The sequence below is a fragment of the Barbatula barbatula genome (genome assembly GCF_947034865.1).
Source record: "Barbatula barbatula genome assembly, chromosome: 17".
Lineage (NCBI taxonomy): Eukaryota > Metazoa > Chordata > Actinopteri > Cypriniformes > Nemacheilidae > Barbatula > Barbatula barbatula.
This window is the reverse complement of record NC_136780.1, coordinates 4,620,245-4,643,991: the sequence shown is the minus strand read 5'-3', so window position 1 is coordinate 4,643,991 and position 23,747 is coordinate 4,620,245. Positions and strand designations below refer to the sequence as shown.

The 23,747-nt window shown below is 39.7% G+C and overlaps 1 protein-coding gene across 1 annotated transcript in view; it reads right to left on the bottom strand.

Moving 5' to 3' along the window:
• The window catches only part of plxna2 (plexin A2), a gene marked incomplete at its 5' end in the record, with an annotated part of 130,562 nt that overhangs the window by 77,989 nt on the left and 28,826 nt on the right, over positions 1–23,747 (bottom strand). The window contains one exon of the mRNA XM_079477514.1: positions 10,035–10,169. Coding sequence (XP_079333640.1) covers positions 10,035–10,169 — 135 coding nt within the window. The remainder of the gene's footprint in view (positions 1–10,034; positions 10,170–23,747) is intronic.

Here is a 23,747-nt window from a genome sequence, read left to right as displayed (position 1 = left end):
GTTTGCAGCACACCTCTGTGTTTCTCTTTCTCATTTCTTACTTATGAATCAACTTTATTCCAGATATTCCTGTTATAATAAAATAAAAACATGCTAATTAGATATAAGACACATCTGAGATAATATAACTCAAATTTGGTTTGATGCTCGATTTAAGGATCATCATATCCCAGATGCTTCTTTACAAATTACTTAACAGAAATAAATGAAACACAAAGATACTTCTGAGATATAAAGTCAAATAAAATCTAAAGATTCCATTACTATCTTGCTTTAATATGAAAACAAATTCAGCTTTTTCAGTTTTACTTTAGCAAGACTCTTTTGCCATCGACCGCATATTTCGACAAAACAGCAGGGCCTGTGTTTAACCACTCATCACGCTAATGCTTGTCAAGCCACTTTACACTATCGACATCTCTCGATAGGTGGCCCGACTCGAGAATGACAAACAACAGAACGATTGCGAAGCTGAATATACTCTCTACCTCTGTCCCTCTAAACCACAGTTTTGCACGATAGACGTGTTATCCACCGACCCCACACAGCCACCAGTCACTTAATACGCCATCCAACGGCCTCTAAAAAAGCAATGCAGCACATTTCAGGTGCCAACAACCTCATTTGAAACTATTAAATCAACACAACACTGAAAGGCCCCTGGAGGCCTGTGAGACAGCAGTGAACATTCAGCAGGTACATACTGTGCCGCTAGTGTTTTAACTTATAACACCCAATGTGACACTGCCACTAAATCTACGACCGTCCTGACAGGTCAGAGGTCAGCGTGAGGTCCGAGCAGGTTATTTACTAACAAGAACAAAGACTTTTCACCTCAGACTCCGAATTCTCTGCTGAACACCAGCCAACGCTGCTTCACAGCGCCGTGGAGCAAATCATTTATTGACAGCCCAGATTTCCCCTCCACAAAAAACGGAGAAAATGCCTTAAAGGCAACGCTTATTTTAATTAAACAGTTGATGGGGGCTGACAAGAATTTTGCTATCAAATAATGAGGTTAGAACCGGCCGACGGTTCCCGTGCACAAAACCTGATTAGTGTTAATCCCCGCTTAAGTCAATTACCGATGCATAGACCGGGATTATTACAGACGGAAGGACACATTTTGTTGGGCAGAGGAATACTGGTGATCGCTCCACCTCATAAGTCAGAAACGTCGAGAGCTCAGAATTTTGTTGAGGGGGCTTGTTACACCCCCAAAGGCATTTTTTAGGAATCTGCAAGATTTTTTTTATGCAATGAGAGCACTGTTAAAAAATCGCTTACAAAAGATGTGGGGGTGCAGGTAAAATACCATAAAGTTCAGTTCAATTCAATTCAATTTTATTTATATAGCGCTTTTCACAATGGGCATTGTTCCAAAGCAGATTTACAGGAGAAAATAATAAAAATTGAAAAACACAAAAAAGGAAAACAAGGTTGGTATTTGGGTCTAATAAGCATGTTGTAGGTTTAGATGTTGCATTAAGTTTAATCAAATCTTCCTGTTTTATAGGTGAAAAACACTTTTCGTTTCGTTCAATGCTTTACAATTAATGTCATATTTTATTTAAGCTTTCAAACTTTTTTTATAATGTCGTAAATTCTGCCAAATTTTGCAATCAGAATCTCAGTTAAATGATCAAAATGATCTTTGCAATCTTGTTTACTTTTTAAAATAAACACTATCACGAAAGCTCTATATAGTTACTGTATGTCAACATTTTTCTAATTTGTGTCTATAATATTTCTTAAAGAATTATTTTTAACTCTGTAAGCTCAAGAGAAAGTCTATAAAGAACTATTTTAAGACTATTAAGAAGAATAATGTAAGCAAAAATGTTTCCCATTGAGAAAACATGTTCTCAAAATCACTTTAGAGTTCATTCCAATTTCATAGACAAATAACATAAAATATGCTGACATATCTGTAGGGTGAATAGCAACGGTACCTGCCATAAATGGCTCTTGTGTCCATATACAATTGACCTTTTGGTAGACCTTGGCAGTTTGATACACTGCGCTGGGTCAAGCACTGACCCGTAGACCGCAATATACGCGGCGTTCAGACATAAAGCCTCCAGGTGTCCGGCGTGTATCTAAGATTGGAACCAGCTCTGGCAGACTTAACGTGCTAAAAAGCTTCATCAATAAAGCTGGACGCAGAATGTATCGACAGGGTCATTTATCCTGATCTGTCCCGCTGTCAATAGCAAGTGAAGCTGTCAAGATGACACTCGGGCCGAGACAAAAACCATGCCTCTACTCTGCACACTATCATTGAAATTGATTCCCCACCTGAGTGCTCTATAGCGCAAGCAGTGACCCCCCTAAAATCAGAGATAAAAGACAATATCGTATCAATCAGTCGCGGCATTGTGTTAGCAAGACTCTATACTAGCAAGAGGGCTAATCGAGAAGAATGATTGACATTAGCACAATGCACACACTGGCAGCTCATCGCTGTTAGCGTAATGGCCCGCAGATGTCAGCTAGCTATACGACCTCCTGCCATCACGCGTCACAGACTAGCATTGTTCGTGCCCCGTTGTCTATATAAACACGAGCACGAATTTCACGGTCACATGACGTGACAGGCTGCACCATTTGTCCCGTGTGGCGGAAATTGCTTTTGACCCTAAACAAAACCTTGAGCTATTTGTTGGCCAGCAGTACTGTATGTCATGTTGCACACAACTATTCTTTCAACGAGAGGTGTCACACTAAACCAGTATTGCCAAAACCGTGATATTTAAAACTATGATTTTTACCATCGTGTTAATTCCACACATAATGTGATACTGTAAACTATTCAGCACCCTTTTAAAAATTTGACTCACAATGGTTACACATTTTCTCTCTAACATTTGTATTTTGAGTGTGATTTGTTTACAAATAATGGCAAAAACTAAATTAAAGATAAATTCATAAGATTAATATATTTCAAGTATATCACAATGAAATTGTTAACGTCAATTCTGTTGGACACAATAACCATGTCTAAAATCTGATATTGTGACAGCACTAATTCCAAAGCAGAAGCTGCAATTTAAGCAACTAAGAAAAACAACATTTATTCTGATTCATTTGTGCAAACTGATTCATTTGGATGATTCGTTCAAGTGGGTTGTTCAAAAGTGATTCACAATGTCGTCATTCATAGACTTTTTATTCAGATTCTTCTTTTAATTTCCTGAAGAAAAGAAAAAAGCTTGACAAACTGTGCAATAAAAGTAGTTATAAAGCTACAATTCTACACAGTCTTTAAAGAGTTTAATGTGGAATCTATTCTTTTTAATCCCAGATTTTGGTACAATCTGAAACATCTAAACTCAAAAACAGGCACAGGCTCTTACGTGGGTCGCCTTTGAAGAAACAAAACATAAAAACTTAACAATTTGACAAAATTAACAATTTGGAATTGATTTAATCTCACTGTTGAATAAATTGCCCATTTATTTTTCTCTTCCATGGCAAAACTAGACACTATTGGACTATACTAAACAGATTTTTCATACATCCAATGGATCACATTTCTAAAGTCAAAAAGAACATTTTCATCCTTCCCTGTCAATTACCGTAGCAGCTACACTTAATCTCACTCTTTGTCCGCTGTGAGATGAGTGACAGTGATCTGTGGATAGAGAAGACGAAGGTCACTGGTCAACACACTTTCCTTGTTCCCATTTTTTAGCAAGAGCAGCTGCACTTTCACAGGGCGACCAAAGGTCAGATGCTGGAGGATATCGGGCTGACAATGCACATTTCTGTTTTCCAATCTGTCTAATTTAGGGCACAATTCCTTAGCTCATTGTTATCTGTGAATTTCAGCACAACCAGGTCTCTTCCTGTGCGTTCTGTAAAAGAACCAGAGGCCGCGCGTGTGTTCGCACCTCTGTTAAGTGAATATTACCGCTGCTTTGATCTCATTAATAAAATCCTCCGCTCCGTTGATTTCCTGTTAGCCCTTCCATCATGTACACCCCCACCCCCCTAACCACGCTACAGTCACCCAAACACTGACATCCCGAAAACACACACACACACACATGGAAAACCTGTGGCTTTTGGCCAACTCAATCTGCATGCAGTATGAGGGGCCGTTCAAATCCAACAAAGACAAACAAAAGACCCCAACGGAACGGTGCGTAAATCACCAGATATGCTTACTTGAGGGCGCTATCTGTGCAGACAGGACTTCAATTATAGGACATCTGAATATTTCCATAACTGTTAGCCAAAATATCATCATTTATTCATCGTTCAAACCTGTATGTGACTCTTTCATCGGTGGACACAAAAGGAAAAATTCTGAGAAATGTCTTTATGGTTTTGGGTCCATACAATGGACGTCAATGGGGAGTTGTTTTGTTTCTGTTATTTAAAATACATTTTTGTGAGAAAGTCACGTTTGAAATGACATGAGGGTGAGTAAATGATAAAAGAATCAATTTTGGGCGCCTTTGACAAGCAAAAACAATAACCCATCCCAATGGGGGGCAGCGAATGTGCTCAAAAGAAAAAGTAAGATCCAATCTCAAATGCATACGTTTGAAATAGCCATAATTTCAGATAAAACAATGTGCATGTGTGCGGAACATAGAGATGATTCCTGACTAGATCTTCCGCTGGGAAAAGGAACCGAAGTGTTATTTTAGGAGCTGGCTGGGATGGGCAGAGAAAGAGGCGAGAGCTTTCAAACAATCTCACTGCGGGTGAAAAATCCTATTTCCCTGCGTTTGATAGCCACACAGTTCATTTCCCGGACAAAGGTATGGTGCAGAGGAGTGCGTCTGTGTGTGTGTGTAAAATATCAAAATGGTTTATACATGTATATGATTTGAAATGCGCGTGGAGGCAAAGGGTGTGCAAAAACACAGAGCAAATAATCTGGATCTTCAAGACATGGAAAAGGGAAGCCATGCATGGATTTCAAATTTCACAGCTGAGCACTTGGAGGGAAATTGCCCGGGCGGAAATGCGGAGGTTCTTTTATTTGCTTGATGATCTCGGTAACATTGCTTTTATGAGTTGGGGGGTGTGGGTGAAATAAGCCGATCTTGGATCTTAAGGTAGCTTGAACTCCTAATCCTACAGATACTGCAACCATAGAAAAGAATGACAGCAGCACATGTCAGGAGAATCAGGTTTGGTTGTGAAAGTCAACACTCCATTCGCAAGCTTCGTCAAGTTAGTCACGCATATGGAAATGTCACGCAACTCAATAGAGAGAGCAAGATGGACAATGCCAAATCAGTGTCTTGTGTCAAATCTCTAAATCACATTTAAGCCAATAACTGAAATTTAGATGGATCTGATGGACAGACAGAAATGAGATGTTTTTTGTTCTGGATATTATATGTTCTGGATTTATATGACTCATAAAGAGCGTTTACAAAGCATATTCCAGTAGACACGGTCATCTCATATTGCTAATAAAGCCACACTTTCATCACAATGGATGGGCAATGAGTTCAGACCAACATCCTCAGCCGCTGATGATTAAATTAATAAATGATTTTTCGCAGTAATGCAGGGGGAGTTCATAACAATTTATAGTGTGACTGAGTAAACGACCAATCAAAACACTGACAATCTATTCTCAAGCCCTCTCGTGCCAGATTGAAGAATAATTTGCACTCCGTTTTGACATTTTACTCATCTGTGTTGGGCCTTTTCTGTCTAAGACAGAAAAGAGGTATTTATAGCGTTGAAGTGAATAGAAAAAAACGCTGACCAATATAAATACACAGCAGCCTGAAGCCATAATCGTGTTTTGGAGTTATATGAGCTCATATGCAAACAGTATGTGGAGCGATATCTCCTACCTTCTGCTTTGCATAAGGATTTGGTTTACGTTTACACATTTGGTAGACGCTCTTATCCAAAGCGACTTAAATTGCATTATACTTTACATTGTTTTGTTTCTGACTATGCAATACCCTGCGATCAAACCCACGACCTTGGCGTCGCTTGCGCCATTCTCTAACCACTGAGCCATAGGAAAGCTTTTTACGGTTTAAAGGTTTACATGCCTCAATGAAAGCGAGGTTGGTTACATGATATACATTTGCAAATAGTAGCAAACCCAGGTGTGGCTTTGCTTGCCCTAAAATATACTAGATGCTCTTTGAATTGCTCAGGCTTTATTTGATTATACTTTGCATAAGAGAATGGTTTACATGAGAGCAGTAGAATCGGTTAAAGGTTGTCTGGAAAAGCAACTGACAGTAAAGCAAGAAGGTTATGAACCCCCCCCTGCATTGATACTGCAAAAAACATATTGATTTGTTTAATACTCAGTGGTGAAAATGAGTAAAACATCCAATGTGAACTTTTATTTCTATACAGAGTCATCAGTGCTGTCCAGGATGAAGATCTGCTTAAACTGATCAACACTGTCTGTCCATCTAAAAGTCTTTCAGCTATCAGAGAAATGGGAAAAATGTTATTCTAGTATAAATATAGTTTATTTATATAAATATAAAGTCTTAGTATAAATTCACAGTAGGTCAATTTAATTCAAGTAAACAACATACAATAAACAGTGCAACATTTCATGCAATCCCAGATACTGTTTTATTCTGACTTCTTTTTATTCCTTCATTTTTTTGATGAGGATATCTGTAACTTTATATATAATATATAAAAAAGAAATTATTTATATAATAAATAAGTCCCAAAATGTTGATAATCCTCAAAATCACACTTGTGTGTAAGTGTTAGCGTATAACTCATCTGAAGCCAAATGAAGGTGTGTGAAAGTTAATGACTTAAGCATTATTTCTTAATGTGCTTAAAATATTATAAGTCTTCGCTCACGCACCCATTGGGTTGCTTTAGAAAGCATTTTTAAACCCAGCGGTGTTGCATGCTTTTTGAGACCTATACACTGATTTATATCAATCGAAAAGGAGATTGTAAATATAAAAAACATTTTGAACTCAGCTTATGAGAGAAAGTCATATACAACTGCAATGAAAAGAAGCCATTTATGAGAGCCTTTCGGGATAAATGATTCCTTTTAAAATGTAGTTCTTTTAAATAACAATGTGTTTTAAAGCTTTTTTCTTGTCACCTTAGTAACATGCTAAAATTATATTCCAAAGTCAGTGCAAAGTAAAATACATTTACTCATTATTGAAGAAAGAAGTCTGCTACAGACATTTGAAGGAAGGCTTAAATCTGAAAATCAAAAGGGTGTGAGGCATTCTTGAAATAGTCTTTGACAAGCATTTGCAAATGTACCTGGCACTGTAAGGCCTTCATGTCTGTTTTTGAGACGCCCTTTGTTTCTCTCGCCCCACCGCCCGTGCCCTCACTCTCTCTCCCTCTTTCTGTGAAGCTGTTATCAGCTGAAACAGCTCTGACCTTTCGTAGCTGTTAGCCTCTGGCTCTCATCCCCAGCCAAACAGCCAAAGCACTTTATCACAATGCTATGAATTACCACGGAAAGCACACCATCTCAACGGCTTCCTGATCTAACAATCCTCTGCTCGGGACAATCTTTGCTCCTTCATCCATATTCGGTAAATAGACCTGACATAGCATGAGAGTGGTTATATGATGACGTGTTTTCACCAACTATGAAAACTATGGATCATAAAAGAAACAATTCATACAAAAATGACCAAATCTGCCATTACAAATGACTGAAGAATCTTCACGTATGACTCTTGTTCTAAGTAATAGAATAGGTTTGCCTAAGCCTCACAAAAAAGAGCAGTATTCTTATAAACATGCATGTGTTTCGCTGAAACAAATCTGTAACATCTATGCCTTTTTAAAATTAAATGACAAAATATGATAGTGCATTCATGCATACAGTATATGCTCATAGTAAGGACTCCGGATTATAGTCTGTGAGTATTTGCCTATATTCCAGTATCTGAGTGTGGTGAAGTCTGTTTGAAATGTATTTGTGTTAAAGTGTTAGCAGGGGATGCCTATGCATTTGAAATGAGTCTTATTTATGTGAGTCTTTAGAATAAAGGCGAAAACACACAATATATGGCCTCATAGAAAAGAATTATTGATGCTGAAGGGCAAATGTGCTAGTAAAGAGTGTGTGTGGTTACACTCAAGGACGAGCATGCTTGAAAACTGCAAATCCATCTTCGCTCGGGGCGTCTGATACATGTGTGCATGTATGTCAATTTGTATACAAAATATGAAGAAGATCTATACATCAGTACTGTAACTACAGTAGGCTACCATAACCTAATGACACTCTTAAAGTCAACGTAAAAAACAACATTTGCAACGTATCTACTCTACTGTATATACCATCGCATTCCATTTCACAGCATCTTACAGACTCCCGTGTGCACACAATCTGCCATTTTAGCTCCTCTTATCCAGCCGGCATGCCGGCGGTACACTTCACAACCTCAGAGAGCTGCAATGACTACCCAAGTTCAGCCATTCCAGCCATCAGGTTCGATTTCTCTCCGCTGCGCCCGTCGCCTCTGACTCATTTCTCTGAGTGGCCTTAAAATTCAGGATGCAGGTGTGAAGGCGCGCTCGTTGGGCTGGAAATGCTGATGAACGCCCCACAGAGTCTGTCACCCCGGTCTGAGAAGTCATCGCAGTCACGTTTCACACTTCACAGAGTGACAGGATTAGCATTCACCTTTACGGTATCGGGAATCATAGCCTGAGTGGAGTCACGTATGAGGTGGAGCTGGAATGGCTGAACTTGGGTAGTTATTGCAGCTCTCTGATGTTGTGAAGTGTACACTTCATGTGTACACTTCCCATCTCCTCTCAGCCCAATGAGCTGAATTTTAAGGCCACACAGAGAAATGAGTCAGCGGCGGCGGGCGCAGCGGAGAGAAATACAACAGAGAGCAATCGAACCTGATGCGAGCTATGTAGAAAACACAAGAAAAGACTTTGAGAAATGTCTCAATAGCTTTTTTGTCTATATAAGACAAGTCAATGGCGTTCTTCGAAATATCTTTCTTTTGTCATAAAGAAAGTCATATTGGTTTGCAATGTCATGGGAGGAGGAAATTAAAATAGTTTTTAAATGAGCCACAAAGCAGACAACTCCGAAACCCTATACAGAAATAATATTTACTTTGTGGTTTCCCAGTTTAACCGCGTGACTGTGAAAACACTTCGCGTTTGCTTTTCAAACGCAAAGTTATGAGGAAAACAAATATACTGTCACCGATGCTATCAACAGAGCATAACTTGTATTTATCGCACCATAAAGAACCCTTAAATTTAAAACTGTATAACAGCGAGAAAGAAATAGAGAGTAGCGACTTTATCGAGTCTATATCCATCTTCTTAATTCTTTGTCACCAGGTCTGGGTGATACAAGAGACTCCGACCATAAAGTTGATAAAATGCTGAGAGCACTTCTCCATCCCTCAGGAGAGTGCGAATGGTCACAATGTGCTGACTCAACAAATCTTGCGCTCTTTCTCTCACCCGGGGCGTACCCAGCATGCATTGCGTGTGCTGCTATAATGTGAACCTGTCTCTCGTGCATTAAACCACCTCTCTCATTACAGACCCATTCCCTCTCGCCACACCCGACCCCATCCTGCTGCCCACGTCCCAGCCCAGAGGGGATATAAGCGCTCGGCAATGGATGTTAAAAAAAGCCTGGAGATGTTGGGAAGCAGCCGAGTCCTTTATCTTCAGAGGGAGAGTATTTCTCGTTTTGTCACGCCCTGTTTCTCTATTATATAATCTGAATTAGGCTTGGGCGATAAAACTGTATGTAACATCTAGTATGGATATATCTATCCCACAGGATATAAAGCACTTCTTGTATGCAAGTCTATTATATGAGACGGTCTCTCTCTCTTTCCCTCTCATCATTACGCTGTCAAGAGGGAGGCGGGTGACCTTGTCCTTTCTCCATCTCTACTTCTTCAGCTGTCTCTCCATCACTCTTCCCTTCACTGACACGACTTCTCTACTCTCCTATTTCATTAGCGACCGCTGTCACATTCTCCATGGCTGTTATGAAGCAGAAGAGAGCACATTCACACGTGTGAGAGTATATATGTTCTGACCTGTCTCTCCGACATGACGTAGATGTAGCTGTTGTCCAGGGAGAAGGCCATGTCTCTGAGGATGTGGCTTCCGTCTTTCATAACCGGCAGAGTTTCATACTGGACGCCACCATGAGGAGGACCATCAACCCGGATCTGCAACAGAAAGAGGTTAGAAGAGATTATAAGAGGATGTTCGGCAGTTCAGATTATAACATTTCTTAAAAAATAGCTTGAAATGTATTTTGAAGAAGAGTTGGACAAGATTGTAAAGGAAATACAGCCAAAAAGCGTACATGGGAAATCATTCAATGCAGTTTAAAAACATCCCAGTTGGACATATTACGTTCTTTGAGAGAATGCCCGGAGTGTGCAGAATATTGATTTGACAAATATAAATATATTTTTTATTAAAATGTATTTGATTTAGTTTCTTCTTTCATTTCTACTTTAAGAAATTAATCTTCAAACCATGCCTTTCAGTGACAGAACATCTTTTGATCATGACAAATGTCAATAATATCATATCATATACTAATCGACAGCGCAGGTTTCATCTGTCCAGTCTCCGCCCACCACTTCCACCCACCCACAACGACAAATTAAAAGACTTGGACACATTGGGGCTGTCCTGAATGGAGGGTGTTTGTCTGACCAGGGTCAGAGTCAGGTCACGCGTCTGTCTACTAAAACTTCACAATAGAGCAGATGAGGAGGACGATCCAAACACAATTCCATGGGGGGCGGAGCGAAACCCAGTTCAAAAAGCAAGTTCTCAGCCAGTCTTTCATTAACCATCAAACTTACATGCGTCCTCTAAGATTAATGTATCATGTAAAATTTTGATGAGAAATGTCTGAGCACATATTGAAATCCCTGACTTGGTATCACAGCAAATCGGAGTGTAGTTTGTAATTATTAAGATCAGTTTTCTGAGCAGCAGAAGACTATCACATCTCTGTTGGTGCTCCACATCTCTCTCAACGCAGTACAAGCCCAGATGCAAAAAAACCTTGAACGCTACATGTCCGTGTTTCACTAAAGCCTTGTTCGAGCCATTAGTCCACTGCAGCAAATGTAAAAACCATCTGTGAGCCGCAGACTCCCATTCCACCAAACTGACATTTACAGCACACTGACGTCCTGCCGTAACAGTAAATCTGTTCATACATAAAACATGCCAGCCAGTCAACACGGCCCGTCTTTTCTCGCTCGGCCAAACGTGACCCCGGTTCGACCCGGCGTGCACCATAGGGACGTTATGTCACCAAGCGCAGTGTGTCCACTACTCCGCAGAGGGCACTTTGAAGAACATACTTCATTTGCAGGCAATAAGCAGGCCTGGCATTCTGGTTTCGGAGGTAAATGTTGTGTTCACGACTACTGTAGGGAACCTAAAAGCGTTCAAGCAGGGATACGGTTGCAGGGAGAATATGTAATTGTAGAAGTGCTAAGACATGGGGTGAGGGTAAATGTCATGTTGTTACAAATACAAATGCATGATTGTACTGCAAAAAATGAACTTCCAGGTTATATTCTAGTAAAAATATCAAAACATTTCTGAATAGTGAACTAGGATATTATCATGTTTTCTGTATAGAAATATAAAAATGAGTATATGCTTTCAATTCAATACAGATTTAATGTCAGAAAACAAGACTATACTTTATCTTAAATAATTTTGCTTCTGCAGAAAATCTTGATTTAGGAATTTTAGTTCACAAAACCAAGAATAAACGTTTTAGATGACTTTCTTTGTACAACAAAACACAACAAAAATGCTTCGTAAGGAATACACTATTTTGCACTGTATATACATATTTACAGTAAATGTGAGATATAAATGCAAAACCAGTTAATCGGTAGAGATCCAAAAATGGGTCAAGCCTCTTCACAGGGAGAAAAAACTAATTTCTCTCTCTTTCTATGATCTACCGTTCACCCTAGATTAAGTCTCGATCTCTCACTATTATTCTCCAAGACTTATGCTTGTCATCCCTTCATTCTTCCGCCACGTTTGCTCATGACTTTTTCAGTACAGTTCTCTCTCTCACTCCTGTACATTATAGATGGCTGCTGTCTCTTTGGCTCCAGTGAGAGTGCAGCTGTCTTTCTCGTTGGAGATGCACAGAGTGCTGAGAAACTCTCCCACGCACAAATACACACACGCTCATCATGTAGGTGCACACTTCCACCCATATGTGCTTGTGTGTGTGTGTATGTGCACATGTCCAAGTGTGTCCCGTGGTGCTGTCAGTATATGAGATTTCACCATTAAAGGATGCCAAAGCCCGTACCTGTACCTGCCAGTGATGTTTCACCACGGGGGTCTGTAAAACCTGGAGCGAATTATCAATTAGCATTCTCGATCATCGAGGAATCCCTGGAAGAACATGATCTTAAATATGCCATCTGTGCATACAGAGCCAATCACCTGAACCGTAAATGTCATGTGACCTATCACATGGAAGCTGCAGGAAAATAATGCTGCACAATGATGCATGCCAAAAAAGTGGTTTACGTTATTTTATTGAATATAATATTTCTCCCCCGCTTTGACCCACATACGGGCAGATGTACTCCATGTCCGAGTGGCTCCCTATTTGCATGTTTTTTATTTATGTACATTTGTGTGTACTTCAAAGGGGACTTCTGAGACTGCCGATCACATCCAGTTTAATGCCAGCGGGACGCATTTGATGTGAATTTGAAGCGTAATGGGAAAAGCGCCTCACATTCAAATGCTCTTCAGCACCCTCCAAAAATGACTCGCTCACACACTGTGCATACATCTGCAATACAATACACAGCATCACTCACCGACATCTAAATGCTTCCTTTGAATACATTATTCATTTTCATAAATTCATGTTTAGAATGTATAGAATTCAAAAGAAACATTTTGAACATACAGTAGCCTATATGTGCACATGCTACAACAATAGGGACACTGAAATCTGTAGGTGTGTCTGTACATTTACATTACATTTATAGTAGGTACACTTTAAAGATTTGTGAAGTGATGATGTCACTAAACCTGCTTTCTTCAGCCCATACTGGCATCTTAATGGAGCTCTCTGTCATCTATGGCAGGTCCCGCTAAATGCTCTCAGAATCCATTTTCGGTCCGAGCCGTACAAAGATCTATAGCGGCCCGAGAGGTCATTATCCTGTTTGTGCTTTAACACCACCCTTCCATCCCAATACAGCTTTACTTCTATTCTCACACTTTAATGACAGCATTGGTATATTTGGTATAACATAATGATTATAAGCATTGACAGGTCAACGCATCCATCTTACATGTAATCTTTATCCTGATCTAATGCAATATTTCCCTGTTCTGCTCTTAAAGTAATGATTTGACAAAGGGCAGGCGTAACGTAGTGCAAGAGAGACATTTCATTCCAACACAAAGCACTCACCAGCTGAAACATGAACCTGTTTAAAGACATTCAGCAACAATATTTACACTCTTCTATAGTTTTAGAAAATAACCCTTTTAACCACACCACTCAGGAATAATCAAAGCAGAAATAGACATAAAAAACTTGAATGCATTCGCCATGTGTATTTTAAGGCTTTGAAAAGCACAAACCACAAGAAGATCATTTTCAGGTCACCACGGGACAATGGATGTCCTTGTTTAAATACGTGTGCGCATGAGAGCGAACGAGAGGCAGAGACAGAACTGAGACTGACAAAGTAATCTGTCCGGTGGCCAATCTCTGATCTTCAGTAATCCATTTTAAATGTGTAGACCTGTGCGGTTTGAGACGGAGAGAGAGAGAAAGAAAGACTGCTCAGCCACCTGCACACAAATCGAATTACACCAAAGGGGATTTCTCAGAATCGACTGCTCTCACAGGTCAAATGTCACTGCTTATCCAGTAAGAAAATGGTCACGCTAAAGGAAAGGGTTAACTGTCAAAATAAGGCCGACTTGACTCCTTTTCTTAGATTTGTTGCACTGGTAACATCCATAAAAGCTTTAAAACCAATAGCCATGTTCAACCCCCAGAGACTAACCGGAGTCCAGTACTACATACGTATGATGTCTTTAAAGTGATGATTCTGGAAGATATGACTTACCCTTTTTGATGCCTTGTTATTTTAATAATATGCTTACTAGGTTTTAAAGTCACCAGAGGACAGAGACCAATGTTTCACCAACATTCAGAAAGGTTATCCAAAAATGAAACTTCTGTCATCATTTGCTGACCTTCAAGTTGTTCCAAACCTGTATACGTTTCATTGTTGTGCTGAACACAAAGAACGACATTTGCAAGAATGTTCGCAACCAAGCATTTTGGGGCACCGTTGACTAGTATGTAGTAAAGTAAAAGCTATTGTAGTCAATGGTGCCCTCGAACTGTTGGGTTTCCCCCTGCGTTAATGATTTGGAACAAACTGAGGATAGGCAAATGATGAAAGAATTTAAATTTCGGGGTGAACTATACATTTAAATCACACAAGTTCTAACCATTGACCTGAGGAAGAAATGAAAGTGATCGTTCACCCAAAAATGAAAATTCTGTCATCATTTGCTCACCCTCATGTCATTTCATACCTGTATAAATAACATCATTGACTGCCCTAATAGGAAAAAATGTATGTGAGCCAAAGGTGTCCCAGATTTCCTAAATTCTTCAAATACCTCACTTTGTGTTCAACAGAACAAAAACATATTAAAAAAATTCCCCTATTGTGGTAGTCACAGAAGTGAAAATGACTTACATCCTTACAAATATATTTCTCTGAGTTCACCAGCACAATGAAATGTATACAGGTTTAAAACAATCTGAGGGTGAGTAAACGATGACGGAATTTTCCTTTTTGGGTGGTGTATCCCTTTAAGGGTTGTATAATTTTTTGTTTTAGTTCAGACATAAATTTCACATCATATAAATAACAACTTGCAGACATTTATTATAAAGCGTATTAAATTGCTATAACAAATGGCCTCATAAAGTTCCCGAAAATCCTCTGAGCCTAGAACCACCCTGTCAGAGAACAATAACCACAAGCATCTCTTAAAATGACTGCTGCTGATTTCTCTTCCAGTTCTTGAGGTGGGTTGGTTTCAAGTCAAAGCCTTATTTCTTTCTCTCTTTACCACCCAGATCCTCCCTCAACCTCTTCCTCTCTCACTCTCTGAGGGAATTTTTCTGAGCCCAAGTCCGCCCGGATAACACATCTAATCCATCACCTGTGTCAGCCTGAAGAATTCTGGTGTCAGCAAACCCTCTCTCTCTCGCTCTCTCCCTCTCTTTGATGGTTTCTATCAGTGGAAAACAGACTCTTTTGTTCTAGCTGCTGTAGTACAACACTATCTCCCATAACGCATGTGTTACAGCAACAGTCTGCTAGCGCCGTGTCACTTTCCATTCAGACACACTTGAGCACTAAAGCAGATCTTGAGCTCTCCAGAACAAAGCCGAGAGCCAGAGGGTGGACTCTTCGATTCTGACTTCACTCTGAAACGATTTCCAGGGTCCCACATGATTTTTGCCACATTTACCGATGGCAAACGAATAAAAAAAGGACTTAAATTTGTTTTATTATTAAATATTTATATTCTGTCTCAACAATCAACGTCTTATATATTTGTGGCCAACATGTCTCTCATTGACAAGCTAGATTCAACGTTCACATCAACAACCATCCAACAACTCTTAAAATAAATGGATTGGTCATATCTTTGAAGGCTATCAATAACTTGTTGAGCTTTATTTACCACGTAAAATACATCATAAACACAGGGTCCTGGGACATCGAACGTGTCATCATCTGAGGAAAATTCTCCCAGTGATGGAGACACATGTCCGTATCTGTTCCATACACATATCCAGGGCAGTTTTAATTAGACTGCTTGGCATTTACATAAAACAAACGCTTTCCCTCGTGTGGAATGTTTTAAATACTTCTCCAGCTCTGGACATCATGTCACAAATAAACTTCCAACAAAGTTCACTGAAAAACTTAGATATAACATTACCTAGTGTACGTTTGAAACCCGCACAAACAAGAATGAGCTTGACAGGTACAGAAACCAGATCTGAACGTAGAAGAGATTGTGGTGAAACATGGCCAAAAATATCCTTAATGATTTAAAAATGCCAACAAGCACAGCTACAACCAGCCAGATACTGTACATGAGGAAGTCTTAAAATGACAGAACCACTGCCAAACTGGTGGACTGTGTCCAAGTAGCTCATTGAAAATGAGTTTGAGGTAAAGCTAATGTCGAACCAGTGGTTAGATGGTGTTTTGTGCACCTAATTGTCCTGAACTGTTCTACATTAAGTCTTATTATATTCCTGGCAGAGGTTTCCTCTCTCACAGCGTTTTAGACAGGATTTATGTTAAGGACGGCAAATATAAAGTTCAGATATCTTTGCTGAAGGCTAAAATTAGCTTGGAGTCAGACATGAGATTTCATGCTAAATCCTATAAGATTCTTTGCACCCTCTATGACTTATCCACATTTACAGGCCTGTGGAGAACTCAGAGTTCTTCCTTTTAAAGTAGGCCTAATAGAGCCCCTTGCTTGGAGAAGAATAAAGTGTTCCGCTCGGGGGACCGGGCAGTGTTTACTATGAGATCAGGTGTCCCATTAATTCTGCTCTGAGAAGAAAATTATGTAAACAGGAATTATACAGCCCCCCTTATTTAGCATGACCCATAAAAGAAGTATCAAAGAGGCGTAAAACTGAATGTTAAAATAAACCTCGACCTGCAAAGACAAATTAGCATGCACCATTAAAAACCAAGAAGCTATTTAAGACTCGACATCTATTGTGAACAAAATACTTCTTTCTCCCAACACCAGAGAACAAAGGACAAATACTGGAAAGTTTTCCAGTATTTAGGAACATCATAAGATCAATTTTTGTTATTCTTTGAGCCTCTCCAAAACAAAAACTATAATGAGAGTAAAAAAAGATCATTATTTAATCACATTTATTCACCCTCGAGAGTGACGTTCTTGCTTCTGTGAAACACAAGAAGATATTCTGAGAAAAGTCTTAGGTATTATTTCCATCCAATGGAAGTTAATGGGTTCCAGTGTTGTTCGGTTAGACTACCAACATTCTTCAAAATATCTTCTGTTCTGTTCTGCACAAGAAAGTAAGTCAAACAGGTTTGGAAAGACATGAGAGTGAATAAATGTTGAAAGAACTTTCATTTGTCGGTAAACTATCCCTTTAACAAATAGCAAAATAATGAAAAGCTGTTACAAAAATACTTATTCTTGTCTAAATTTGGTAAGAATTAAATAAGGTGAAAAAACACCAGGTTGTTATAAATAGTTTTTTTTAATCTCACTTAAAGCATCAGAATATCTTGTATTGTCACTGATGGCAACTAACCAAGAAATAAAACAAAACTTGGTTCATAACAGCACTGTTCACCATACTTCACCAATACCTCCCAGAAAAAAGGTAAGTGTCAATATGAAATATCTTTAAGAGAGAGCCACAACACGAGGGGGGTTTGAGGACAAGAACTGATCAAAGGGAACAAAACAACCCCGAGCAAAAATGCAATGGATAGTCACAGCTATGCGGTTCAGGACAGCTGCGGCGAACTCAGTATCAAAAGATGCATAATTATTATGACTTTATCAAAGCAACATCAAAAGCGTTTGTCTTAAAAAAAACTCACATGAGCATAATGTCTCTCTCTCTCTCTCCACTTAAGTGCTTAAAGTGGATGATGGAATGAATGAAATCTAAAGTTGCAGAGTGAAAAGAAAAACAGCAGGAACGGTTTGAATTTCTCCCCTGGAGAACAATCATATTGTATTGCAAGTTAGCAGGCTGTAATTTGACATAAAGAGAACAAAGAGTACAGTGAATCTGAACTAAGTGCATGCTTGATTCTTAAAAAATAAAAATAATAATAATAAAACGAACACGTCAGCTGAGACGGATGTGGTTTTCATTCAAATCAGCCAATCAGAATTAAACCTCAGGAACCTCAAACTTAGTTTCTTCCACATGGACGGCTGTCTGAGACCGTGTAATTTCCATCCATTTTATAGGTGGTGCATTTTAAACCTTTTTGTAAAGACATGTCAAAATTCCTTTTTTGATGAGTCCAATACATGACTACTGCATGTTTTGCGAAATTGGACTAAATAACATCTTGACTAGAAGTTTTTCTGGGATTTTCCTTGATTTTCTTCACACACTGCTCTTTAACTGTTCACTAAAACCTCTTGGTTTGAGCTTGAAAGCTGAAGTTCTTTGTTTTGTCAACTTCATGGTGTCTTCATTAAAGATGAAGAGCATTCGATAATATTTAACCGTTAAAGCTTATTAGCTAAACAAAAGAGAGACTGAGATGGGCTTCTGGCGGAAGAGCAAAATATTGTGTCTTATTTAGATCTTATTTACTCAGTGTACGTCTAGAAAAGGTCTTTAAACGGATTAGTGTGCTTCTTCGTATTGTTCAGATACAAATGCACTTCATTGTCTTCGTCTCTGCTTTGTCCAGTTATCTTGGGAGTACTGCCCTGGTGCTCTTTTGTTCTCTGATAAGGTCAGTCTCTTACACAACACAGCCCGATGCACACCGCTTTCTCTATTGATGTATTATTATAAAACATTAAATTTATAGTAAATATATCACACACACTAAATTTAATTACAAAATGTTGAAAGACACACACCCCACAAGGAGAAGTGTTAGATAGATAAAAAATATGTGTACGGTTGTGTGTGTGCGTGTGTGACATAGTTCCTCTTATCAGCCTACCTGTTCGACTTTCCCCAGAGACCCACTGTACCTTATCTCGACCCTTGCGCCTGAAACGCATTGCTGTTTTCATTCAAAGCCTATATCTGCCTGCTACTCTCCAAACAGTACTGACCATTCGTTCGATAGCCCTCCTGGGTGCCGTAAGTGATAAGGGTCAAGTGACCTTCTGTAGATGGGGGTCATGTGACCCGGCGAGCTTGCTTGCTTCCGCGGCTGCCACAATCCCAATGCCAGGATCGTCCACTACCTTCCCCGTAACCACGGCAACGTGTCCTCCGGGAGGCAGGGGGTAATAGAGAGGCAAGCACCAACATTGACCCACTCGAAGAAATTTGAAAAATAGATACGCAAATGATGAAAACACATATTGGCATTTTGCGAGATGAGCATGAGCTGTGAACGATTTAAGGTAGTCTCAGGAGAAGCGCTCTAATTGAGCATGTATGACAGCTTTCCACGACATATGTTCACGAGCACATGCACATATGGCTGGCACACTTTTAGCAGGGAGAAAAGCAAAGGTGGATGCATGTGTTTATTCGTTAGAAATCCTCTAATTTTCTTTTTCTAGATACAGTATATATATATATAATGTTCTCTAATACATTTCAATACTGGGAGCGAAGGCAAACGCCGTCCCACCAAATGAAAAGCAAGAAAACGCACTCACACAGATACTACCTCTCTAGTAGATCAATAACTGAACAAAACCTGGAGGTCTTGTTACAAAGATCACTGTTAAATCAAGCTCTATGCATTATGGGAAGAAAATGGAAGGAGGGGGCACATCAGCAGCTCTTACCTCAACTCTCTCTATATCTCTCATGGATGACTGCAACCATAAATTCACTCGAGGTTCTTCTCGCCTCACTCTCGTCAATGCACGCCTCCGTCACCTCCTTAATGACACGCAGCCGTGCCCTCGTATACAGGAAGACGCACATATATAGGGGGGGGCTAGTCGTGAGCCACCATACGCCATGCTGGCTCAAAGCACTCCCCAGTTGCAGCAAATCAAACTGACAGACTCATAGGGAGGTGGAGACCAGACGTGTGTTATTGTCTCGGCTATACCGTATATTATAGGAGCAGAGGTGAGGACCGGAGGGGGATTCGGTGGTTTGCCTGCCCCAAATGACCCTCCCCTAGAAGCAAGGTAAAGCGGATATATATTTAGACTTATTACGTGTTCTCTCAACAGCTCTTTAAGATTGTTTTTGTAGATCTAAAGGAAGGGTTAGAGGTGGGAGGAAGAAAGGAAACGCCTGAGCTATGGTTGTAAGCATTTTATGGTCAGAAATATATGTGAACGGGCCCACTGTATGTTATTAATGTGGCGAACAGAAAAATGCCTTAGGTCAGTCCAAACCTGTAGGATTTTTCTCTTCTGCAGAAGACGACAAATATTTGAAAAGAATGTTAGTGATAACATTGGTCCACAGTGACTTCCACTGTATGGACACAAAACCACTGAGACATTTCTCAATATATCTGTGTTCCACAGAAGTAAATCTCATATACAGGTTTTGAATGACGTGAGGGTGAATAAAGGATGACCAAATACTCATTTTTGGATGAACAAATCCCTTTAATTCAATTTCGTTGTTCATACATATTTTGAGTTCCTAACCAATATTATATTGCATCAGTTATTATGTATGTAAATCAACCTTTTATTTTCTCCGCTGGCTTTGCGTCGTCCACACACACACACACAAGCCTGCAAGACACTGTATGTAGGCCAGAACCATTAATGTCATTATTGCCGGTCAGTGCCCAACCACACTGTGTGTGTGTGCGAAGTCTACAACCGACAGAGGCGGAAACAAGCCATAACATACAACTGTGAGGAGGAGGAAGCCAGAAAAGTTGATCTAGGAAAGGCAATTGAGGAAGAAGAGCCTCGGGCGAGCGTGTGTGCATGTGTCTGTGTTTGTGAGACTGACCCAAACCCCCAACTGTCCATCCCTAGGGCCCCAGGGGTCCGTTCTGAGATCCTCATTATAGAAAAGAATGACAGCATGCTCTCAAATATGAATCAAATTATTTCAAATGCTGACAGTCCATTCAGGTACAGCTGTTAATATACACAAAATTAACATTCTAGCCCACGGCGTGCACAAATGTGACCATATCTGCTTTAAATAGCACATATAGTATTTGTCACAGCCTCCAATTATGGCTTATTACTCATTACTGAGAGCGAGTTGAAGAACAGGTCTTCCGCAGGAGATGGGTTGATTTGTTCTGACTGGCACTGGGAGGTTGTCGGATGTCTGGGTCTGTGCGGTGATGTTGCACAGCATTACCTGTGCTATAAAGCATTTCCTCGCTATAAATTGCCATTGTGAGGTAATGTCTGGTTCTGGCAACGGGATCGAGGGTTGGGAGTCGGAACGCGTTGTCCACGACTGAGTGAATAGCAAATCAAACGCAGCTGATCTTTATTGTTTTCCCGAGGTGCACGTTCGTTATGCAGAGATGAAAACCAAATGTTTTGTGGTTCTTTGGGTGTTCTGTCATCGGCCGGACCGCTTCTATGTTTCCTAAAAACAGGTTCTGAATGAATGAAAGAACCAGTCAATAAAAATAAGGTTGGCTGTAAAAGGATATACACACTTTCTCTCTGTCTATCCATCAATTTGTCTATGTCTCTATCAGACAGACCAAGTGGAAATAAGGGATGTACTGAAATTTAAATTGAATGCTGAATGAATGTTCTATACTCTATTAAAAAGTGTCATTCAACATTATAAGCTAAAAACATGAATAAACGAAAACTGTTGGATTTTTATAGGTTTACTATGCAAAATGATTTAAAGAAAAGAAAACAAACATGCAAGGAATTCTGACTGACAACAATTTCAGTTCTTGTCTCTCCTCCAAACTCCGCCCACAAAAGCTGACGGTCACTGTTCTCTCAGAAGGTGCACTTTAGGCCGGGATGCACAGAACATAATTTGACTATTTTATAATTTATAAATTAAATTAAATAAATTAAATTTAACTAAGTTGTTTAGTACATGGAATTGTGTGCACGCCACCAATGTATGATTGCATAGGATGTTGCGAGAGCGGCGGGGCTACAGTCAGACCGCCCGTTCAAGTCTGAAGTACACAAGTTATCGACCGGCAAAGATGCTTTATTTGTTTGCTGCATTAATAAAGCGTGTCTCTCTCTCTCTCTCTCTCTCTCTGCGCTGGTTGCTGCTTGATCATATCACACATCGCACCGAATGTCCGGCCATCAAAAATATTCGGCATAAGTGAATGGCCGAAAATATTTGGTTGCCGAACATTCGGTGCATCCCTAGAGGAAATGCCACTGATTTTGCTGCTCAGGACACATTTTCCCCAAGTCCTGGAAATGAATGGAACAATAACAAAAACTCTTGTTCTCAGGACAAAAGTTAAGAGAACTGAGGAGTTCAAGCCAAGGTCTATATTTCACCTCTGTTTAATCCCACTGTTGTTCAGGAGAAACAACTGTGACATTCAAGAGCTTTGTTATTTCTCTTTCCTTCAGAAACAGGTAGAGTTTTGTTTCCACTCCTAGAGATATGCAAGCCAAAAAAGAAAGAACGCATTAAATTTCTTTCCTCTTTTATCTGCTCACCACAGACTCCTTTCAGTCGGCACTGTGTTTGTCTAGATTCTGGCCAGAAACACTTTGGTTCCATGTTGGTCAATTTCTCTCTCTCTCTCTCTCTCTCTCTCTCTCTCTCTCTCTCTCTCTCTCTCTCTCTCTCTCTCTCTCTCTCTCTCTCTTGCTCTTTCTCTCTCTCTTCATTTCGCTCTTACAGTATATTTGGTTGTAATAATATAACCATAGATATATATATAACTAGATGCTGCATTAGCATCTGTTTCTATGAGCAGGTCGTCTGACATATTGGAATGGTGCGAGTCCGTTTACACTCAAGAGCAAGCTGACTGTGCATGATTATGAAAACATATTTATTGTTGTGAAAACTTTATATCTGCTACACTAACACATGACAACAAAAAAGGTTATCCTTTTTTTTTGGAATTTAAATCCCCGTCGCTTTCACAGCCATGTTTGTGCAGTGTTGTGCCATTCTTGGAAACTGTGAGTGATGTCAGTGGACCCTTCCAAGATGGCGGACACATCTACGTGCCTGAGGCGCTTAAATGTGACATCTAGTTATAAATATATCTATGAATATAACAACATACAAAGAAAGATCAAACAAACTTGACTAAATGATCTTTGTCCCTGTATCTATAATATTGAATATTTAGCTCCAAACAACCCACATTTGGACTATATACCTCACATAAATCAATTGGATGTTTTCAGAAGCGTTGGAATAAAGTAAAAGAGATGGTGCCTATTCTGCTTAACATCAACATATGTAATCTATATAAGAAAACAAAATGATATGTTTAAAAGGACATATACTGTAATGACAAAACAGCTCACCTTTCTCTATTCTCCCTCATTTATAACTTCAAAGTGTTTAACTACATCCAGAATAATGGGCTCCATATGTAAGAGGCAATAAAAACAGGGACAGGCTCTGTCTTAGGGGGGATGTTTGAAACTATGCTTTGATGAGGTAAATGAGTTTGTGTTTGTGAGAGTCAGAAGGAGAAAATATGCATGTGTGTGGACACTACTCCCGAGGGCTCTCAAACAGGAAGTGCTGACAGTGCTCTGGGGAGCCGAGGGTCCTGAAGAAGGCGTGAAGATCAACAAAAAACAATGTGTGTTGGATGACCTTAGTCTTGTGTTTGAACTATCGGTTGTTCGAAAGAAGGTTGGGAAGAATTTCCGGGCCATCTCAGTGTATTGTTTTGATTATACTATATTAAAAAACATTTTGGAACTTCAGACATACATGCAGTGAGCATCCTATACTTACAGAGGGTATATACATTCCAGAGGTCTGCTAACCAAGCCTGTATTTACAGCTTTGCAGTTTAAGTCTGAAAGGCAAACAGGCA